Source organism: Alnus glutinosa, chromosome 8 (assembly GCF_958979055.1).
Source record: "Alnus glutinosa chromosome 8, dhAlnGlut1.1, whole genome shotgun sequence".
Taxonomy (NCBI): domain Eukaryota; kingdom Viridiplantae; phylum Streptophyta; class Magnoliopsida; order Fagales; family Betulaceae; genus Alnus; species Alnus glutinosa.
In genome coordinates this window covers 14,498,965-14,506,765 of record NC_084893.1, presented here as the reverse complement: position 1 = coordinate 14,506,765, position 7,801 = coordinate 14,498,965, and the positions used below count along the sequence as shown (strand labels likewise).

The following is a 7,801-nucleotide window of genomic DNA, read 5'->3' as shown; positions in this document are numbered from 1 at the left end:
TCTTCCTCGGTCATTCCGAGGATTGTTCGGATTCTGATGGAACCGATTGTAGTTTTCCTGGGGGCAGTTGCTGTGCCCCGGATCCTGTTGAATTCTTTGATTTGCGAGGAAACGTACGAGCTTTCCATTTTCTATAAAATGTTCTATCAGAACTCTCAAGGAAACACAAGCTTCGGTGCGATGCCCTGTGGTATCATGGAAAGCACAATACTGATCTGCATGGGGTGAATTCGGGTTCACCAGCACTGGCCTGGGCTTCCGGTACATGGGGTCTCGCTTTATCTCCAGGAGAACATCCATGATGGGAGCATTGAGGGGTGTCCAGTTATGACCCCTTAACGACTCCTGATCTCGCTTTGGCCTAGCCTCCTCTTCTTCCGGAACACGCTTGCGCTCTTCTTTCCGATGATCCTTTTTCTTCTTTTTGTTCTCGGAAGTGGAAGTGCGATTCTGCTCGAATCCTAGCAGGGCTCGGAGCGTTTCCTCTTGGTTGATCTACTTCTCGGCTTTATTCATGAAGCCGTCTAGATTCTGTGGAGGCTTTCGGGCTATGTCAGCCATAAGAGCTCCATCTTTCCATATTCCCTGGAAGAGGGCTCCATATATGAAGTCATCGGTTGCGGTCTCAGCTTCGAGCCTTGCCTGATTGAATCTCAATAAGAAGTTTCTGAGAGACTCCTCGGGTCCCTGGTGTAATGACATCAATGATCCGGATGGCTTCCTTCTAACCCTCCCGGCCATGAATTGCGTAAGGAACATCCTCTCGAGGTCATCGAAGTGACGGATGGAGTTTGGTGGAAGCTTCCGGAACCAGTTGCGAGCATTACCCGAGAGGGTCAGAGGGAAAGCTCGACAAGCTACCATCTCGGGCGTTCGATGAAGGTCCATGTGGGCGCGGAAATTGTCCAGATGCTCCACAGGATCTTCAAGGCCTGTATAAAACGGAATCTCCGGGATTTTAAACTTCTCTGGGAGATGAATGTTGGCCACATCCTCGATGAATGGAGATGTGGTTTTTTGTAGAAGATTCTCAGAGACTAGGGAGGCTTTTCCCTTGTCATTCCGTTCTATAGCTGCAGTCAGAACATTGCATCTCTGTTCTAGTCGGGTGATCATGCCTTGCACCGCCCTTTCGGCCTCGGTTTGAGGAGGGGAAAGGTGCACGGAAATCTCTTCTTCTTGGTTGTTTCTTTCTCCGGATTCCTCGACTCGGCTGCCTCCGGGTCTTTCGTCCTCCCGTCGCTCTCCGATATGACTATTGTGGACCTCTTGGACTTCTGGATCTGTGACTATCCGGTGGATTTCCGGAACCCGAGCTTGAAGAATGGCATTCATAGTTGCCAAATCCTCAATACTTTTGGCCATTTGCTCAATTTTCTCGTTCATGCGGGTGAGTTGGGGATCGTTTGAGTTTCCTTCTTCTCGGGCATTTCTATCATCCCGAGACGCTCTGTTCGCTTCTGATCTAGTGTTCACCATAGCGGATTTGTAGTAGAGAAACAACACAAGTCGTTCCCGCAGACGGCGCGAAACTGTTAAAACAGTTTCCGATAGGTGACGTGTCGATCAGATATTTGTCTTGTATGCTCCTGGTCCACTTGAAAAAGAAGGCTGCGTCGGGGGGTTCCGACAACCCCGCTCCAATGCTTAAGTGAGTGTATGGTTCTGAGAATAAATGCGCAGAATAATGCCAGAAAGATTGATTAGCATGTACCTTAACATCTGAGAGGGTTCTAGTATTTATAGAGGTTGAAGAGCAGTTCAATTAGCCTCTCAATTCGTGCACGAGGCGGTTGGAGGAGACGTGGCCCCGGATGAACGGATATTTCGAGTTCCGCTTACCTCGGAAGAACCATCAAGTTTCATGACGTGCGTCGTGTCCCTTAGATTCCAGGTACTGCCGAGATATACGCAGATGTGGATATCAACTAGTATTTGGGTCGACAATTTGGGCCAGTTGTAACAGATTGGGCCCAAATGGTCTTAAAAGGGCTCGGGTGGATTATGCTCTCTTTAATATTTGGGCCTGGTCGGGTGGACCAAAGTGGGCCTAGTTCTCAGGTTGGGCCCGGCGCCCGAGAAGGTCAATATTCTTCCCAACAATGCTTCATGTGGAATAGAAATGTGAGAAGCAGTCGCTGGTACAAAACCAGATGCAAGTAATTGGTCCAATTTTCTAGATAAAGCATCTATCTTGACATTCAAGTCCAAAGGCTATGATACTTCATAAAGAGTATCAATAATGCATTAGCAAACCCTAATCCATCATCTCATATATATAGAGATTTGGTTTTACAAAATATCATCAAGAATCAATTCTAGCCACACAAACAGAGGAGATCGCGTCCATTTCTGTCCATTGAACTCAACTTTTGATTTGGATCGCACAAAGATTTGAAAATATCTGGACCTTCTTGATGTGAACCCCGTCAAGAATAACGAGACCCAACAACGAAAGGGAACCCAAGACCGTTTCTAAGGACAGATTCGAATGGAAGACCTCGACCCGTTGTTTATGATAAACAAGAACCTCGGTATAAGGAAGACGCCACAAACGGTGGTGGAAGTCCGTTTGATAAGTCGATATGAACGCCACGGGAAATCCCGATAAGTTCGAGTAGTTCTTCAAAGAACCAAAGAGAATAAATCTCACAAGTTTTATGAATATTCAATCTCTCCTCGATTACATGGTAGGTACACCTATTTATACAAGAAAATTACTTGCGGAGAAAGTAGTTCTAATCCTAATAAGTAAACAAATCAATTCCTAGCAAGGAAAGAAAATAAAGTCCAAATCAATTCCTAGCAAGGAAAGAAAATAAATAAAGATCTTAGGTAGGTAAAGAAAATAAGTCTTGCAATCCGATCCTTCTAAATTAACGAACAATCTCAGCAGTTCTTAGCCTTAACCGGATCCTTCTAGAACTTGAATCAAGGTGACAATTCTTTTGTTGCCCACGTGGATCATGCTCAATGGGCCTCCCCGAATTTGCTTGAGCCCATAACTCTTGGATGAGTCCGATGAGCACATCCTTGAACTTCTTTGCTCGTGCTCAAAGAAAATAAGTCCTAATCTAAAAAGTGAACAAATCAAAATATACTTAAATATCTAACTTAAATAAGGCATGAAATCATTCTAAATATGGCACTCTTCGTATTTCCATGCCGGTTCACCATCAATTATCTTTGTGGTCCAACATATTTCCATATAGCCCACCATCAATTATTCCACATCAATTTGGTTTAGATTTTCTGCTATTGTTTTCTTGCCAATTCTTGGCCTTGATCGGATTCTTCTAGAACTTGAATCAATATGACAATTCTTTGTTGGCCACGTGGATCATGCTCAATGGGCCTCCCTGAATTTGCTTGAGCCCATAACTCTTGGATGAGTTCGTTGAGCACATCCTTGAACTTCTTTGCTCGTGCTCTCGTAACCGGCCCAATTGGTACTTGAACGAGATCCTTCAAAGCGGTGCCTTGATCTCCATCATTCCCCTCCTCTTGAAAAGGATTTGCCCTCAAATCATCACCTACATCAAAAGGACTCAAATCAGTAACATTAAAAGTGGTACTGACATTGTACTCACCAGGTAAATCTAGCTTGTAAGCGTTGTCATTGATACGCTCGAGGACTTGAAAAGGGCAATCTCCTCTTGGGAGCAATTTGGAACGTCTTTTCACCGGGAATCTTTCTTTTCTCATATGCAGCCAAACCCAATCTCCGGGTTCAAAAACCAGGTTGCGACATCCCTTGTTGGCTTGTGTGGCATATTGTTCCGTTCTTCGCTCAATGTTGAGTCTTGCTTTCTCATGAATATGCTTCACAAAGTCAGCTTTCTTTTTGCCATCTAAATTAATGTGCTCCGTCAAAGGTAAAGGAGACAAATCCAATGGAGTTAAAGGATTAAACCCATACACAATTTCAAATGGCGAAAATTTGGTAGCAGAATGAACAGCTCTATTATATGCAAACTCAACATGTGGTAAACATTCTTCCCATGTTTTGATGTTCTTTCTAATGATTACCCTTAATAGAGTAGACAAAGTCCTATTTACTACTTCAGTTTGACCATCAGTTTGTGGATGACAAGTAGTGGAAAACAATAGCTTAGTACCTAGCTTACACCACAAAGTCTTCCAAAAATAGCTCAAGAACTTCGCATCTCTATCCGAAACAATTGTCCTAGGCATGCCATGTAATCTCACAATCTCTCTAAAGAACATGGAATAAAATGTGCCATTTTAGAAAATCTATCCACGACCACAAAAACTGAATCTCTTCCATGTTTAGTCCTAGGCAATCCTAACACAAAATCCATTGAAATATCAATCCAAGGCTCACTAGGAATTGGTAAAAGAGTATACAAACCGTTGGGCTGCACTTTGGATTTAGCTTGCCTACATGTGACACATCTACCACAAATCCGTTCGACATCTCGTTTCATGTGAGGCCAATAGAAGTGTTCCTACAAAATAGCCAAAGTCTTTGCAACTCCAAAATGTCCCATTAATCCCCCACCATGTGATTCCTGCACTAATAACTCCCTCATAGAACAATTAGGCACGCAAAGCTTATTTTCTCGAAATAGGAATCCATCAAGTCTAAAGAACTTACCAGAGGCGATTTTCTCACAAGCTCGATATTCCTCACAAAATTCGTGGTCTTCAGCATATAATTCTTTAATGTGTTCAAAACCAAGCAATTTTGCATCAAGTGTGGAGAGTAAGGCATACCTGCGAGAAAGTGCATCGGCGACTACATTCTCCTTACCTTGCTTGTACCGAATGACGTATGGAATCGTCTCTATGAACTCCACCCATCGCGCATGTCTTTTGTTTAGCTTGTGTTGGCCCTTCAAGTGTTTCAAGGACTCATGATCGGTGTGAATCTCGAACTCCTTAGGCCATAGATAGTGTTGCCACGTCTCTAAAGCCCGAACCAATGCATACAACTCCTTATCATAAGTTGGGTAGTTTAAGGCTGCCCCGCTGAGTTTCTCGCTGAAGTAAGCAATTGGTCGTCCTTCTTGCATAAGAACGGCACCTATACCAATACCTGAAGCATCACATTCAATTTCAAACGTTTTCGAAAAGTTAGGTAAAGACAACAAAGGTGCATTAGTCAGCTTCTCTTTGATTAATTGAAATGCTTTCTCTTGTTCTTCTCCCCACCGAAATCCAACGTTCTTCTTGATCACTTCGGTAAGCGGTGCGGCTAAGCTACTAAAGTCTCTCACTAATCGCCGGTAGAAACTAGCAAGTCCATGAAAACTACGAACATTACCAACACTTTAGGGGCTCGGCCAATCTTGGATTGCACGTACCTTCTCTTCATCAACCTGTATACCTTGTGCACTAACAACAAATCCCAAAAATACAAGCTTATCGGTGTAAAAAGTGTACTACATGATCGTCTATGTTTTTGCTATAAATGAGCATATCATCAAAATAGACAACAACAAATCTGCCTATAAATGCACGCAAAACATGGTTCATAAGTCTCATAAAGGTGCTCGGAGCATTAGTCAAACCAAAAGGCATAACTAACCATTCATACAAACCATATTTTGTTTTAAAGGCAGTTTTCCATTCATCTCCTTCTTTTATCTTAATTTGATGATAACCACTTTTTAAATCAATCTTAGAAAATATGCAAGAACCATGCAGCTCATCTAACATATCATCTAAGCGTGGGATAGGATGACGATACTTTACCGTTATGTTGTTGATGGCTCGGCAATCAACGCACATTCTCCACGTCCCATCCTTCTTAGGTACAAGTAAGACCGGAACCGCACATGGGCTCATGCTCTCCCTCACGTGCCCTTTCTCCAACAATTCACTTACCTGCCGTTGAAGCTCCTTTTTCTCCTCGGGATTGCTCCTATAAGCTGGTCGGTTTGGGATGGTTGCACCGGGAACTAAATCAATTTGATGTTCAATCCCTCGGATTGGAGGTAACCCATCTGGTGTTTCCTCGGGGAAGACATCCTCGTACTCCTGCAAAAGAGAAACAATAGAATTAGGCAAAGCAAGGTCAAGTTCGTTATTGTTTAAAAGTGCCTCTTTGTACAAAAGTACAATCATCGGCTGTTTTGAAAACATTGCCCGCTTGATCTCACTCACTTTTGCATAAAAATTCTTTTGTTATCTCTCTGATTTTCTCTCAAGGGCCGAACTTTGATTTTCTTTCTCTCTCTCATTTTTCTCGGCCTCTCTGTTTTTCACTCTTTCTTTTGCTCACTCTCTTTCTTTTGATCACTCTCCTTTTGTAATCTCACTTCATCCTCGTATACTTGCTGCGGTGTCAATGGTACAAGAGTGATTGATCGTTGATTAAGTACAAAAGAGTACTTGTTCCTAAAGCCATCATACTTTACTTGCCTATCGAATTGCCATGGACGCCCTAGCAATAAGTGTCCCGCCTGCATCGGTACTACATCACACAACACTTCATCTTCATATTTACCGATTCGAAATGCAACTAACACTTGCTTGTTCACCCTTATCTCACCACTATCATTTAGCCATTGCAACTTGTACGGTCTAGGATGTTTTATCATGGGCAATCCCAATTTCTCCACCATAATTGTGCTTGCAACATTAGTACAACTACCACCATCAATAATCACACTACATACCTTGTCTTTAACGTAGCACCTTGTGTGAAAGATGTTCTCCCGCTGTACTTCATCAACTCCTTTTGCTTGCAAGCTCAATGCTCTTCTCGCCACCAATGTCAATGCGTCAGGGGCTAAATACTCCTCATCGGAAACATCCCTCCAATGGCAGCATGTTGTCGGTGTCGGAATCTTCATTATCGGTCACAATTTCTCCACTGGCTTGCAACACCATGGCTTGCTTGTTTGGACATTGACTTGCTATGTGGCCCCTGCCTTGACATCTAAAACACTTAATATCACGATTCCTAGAGGTAGAGGCTTCGGTTTTACCTTGAGGAACGTGGCTGGTGGTCACGGACTTGGGCTCGGGTTTGGGCGTTTGTGACTTGTCCAGCGGCTTGGCTTGACTCAATTTCCAAGAGGTAGAACTAGAGTTATGGCCTGCACGTGTCCCACTCCCTCTCTTGAGTTGTTGTTCCACTTTGATAGCCATATGCACCATATCTTCCAATTCCACATAATGCTGCATCTCTACCTTATCATGGATCTCCCGGTTTAAGCCAAGTAAAAATCTAGCCATTGTAGCCTCCCGATCTTCCTCTACATTAGCGCGGATCATAGCAATCTCTATCTCCTTGTAGTAATCCTCTACGCTTCAACTCCCTTGTCTAAGACCTTGTAGCCTTTTGTACAACTCTCGGTAGTAGTAACTTGGAACGAACCGTTTTCTCATCACTACTTTCATCTCCTCCCATGTGTCTATTGGGCGTTCTCTATTCCGCCTCCTGTTTATCACAAGCTGATCCCACCAAGTAATAGCATATTCAGAAAATTCAATCACAGCTAATTTTACCTTCTTTGTCTCGGAGTAGTTGTGACAATCAAATACGAACTCCATCTTCTTCTCCCATTCAAGATCTGCCTCAGGATCAGATCTACCTTGAAAGGACGGAATCTTCATCTCTTAATACCACCCAAGTTGTTATCTTCACGATTCCTAGCTTCTCTAAATCTTCCTCTAGGTCTCCTATTGTTAACAATGGAACCCCGATCTTCTTCTTCATCAAAACTAGACCCATAACGCTCTTCATCCTCCTCCCTCGGTGGAACTCTTTCCCTTCTACGAAAATTACGACCGTTTTGTGGTTGCTCCTCACGTCTATTCTCCATCTGAT

At 43.3% G+C, this 7,801-nt stretch overlaps 1 protein-coding gene and 1 pseudogene across 1 annotated transcript; both read right to left on the bottom strand.

The window, feature by feature from the left end:
* Nucleotides 1-495: 495 nt before the first annotated feature.
* On the bottom strand, nt 496-1,479 carry LOC133876151 (uncharacterized). Its single transcript, XM_062314434.1, has one exon. It carries the CDS (start codon nt 1,477-1,479, stop codon nt 496-498), a length of 984 nt encoding a protein of 327 aa, XP_062170418.1.
* Nucleotides 1,480-3,600: 2,121 nt separating this feature from the next.
* LOC133874647 (uncharacterized) lies at nt 3,601-7,491 on the bottom strand (annotated as a pseudogene).
* Between the last annotated feature and the right edge of the window lie 310 nt (nt 7,492-7,801).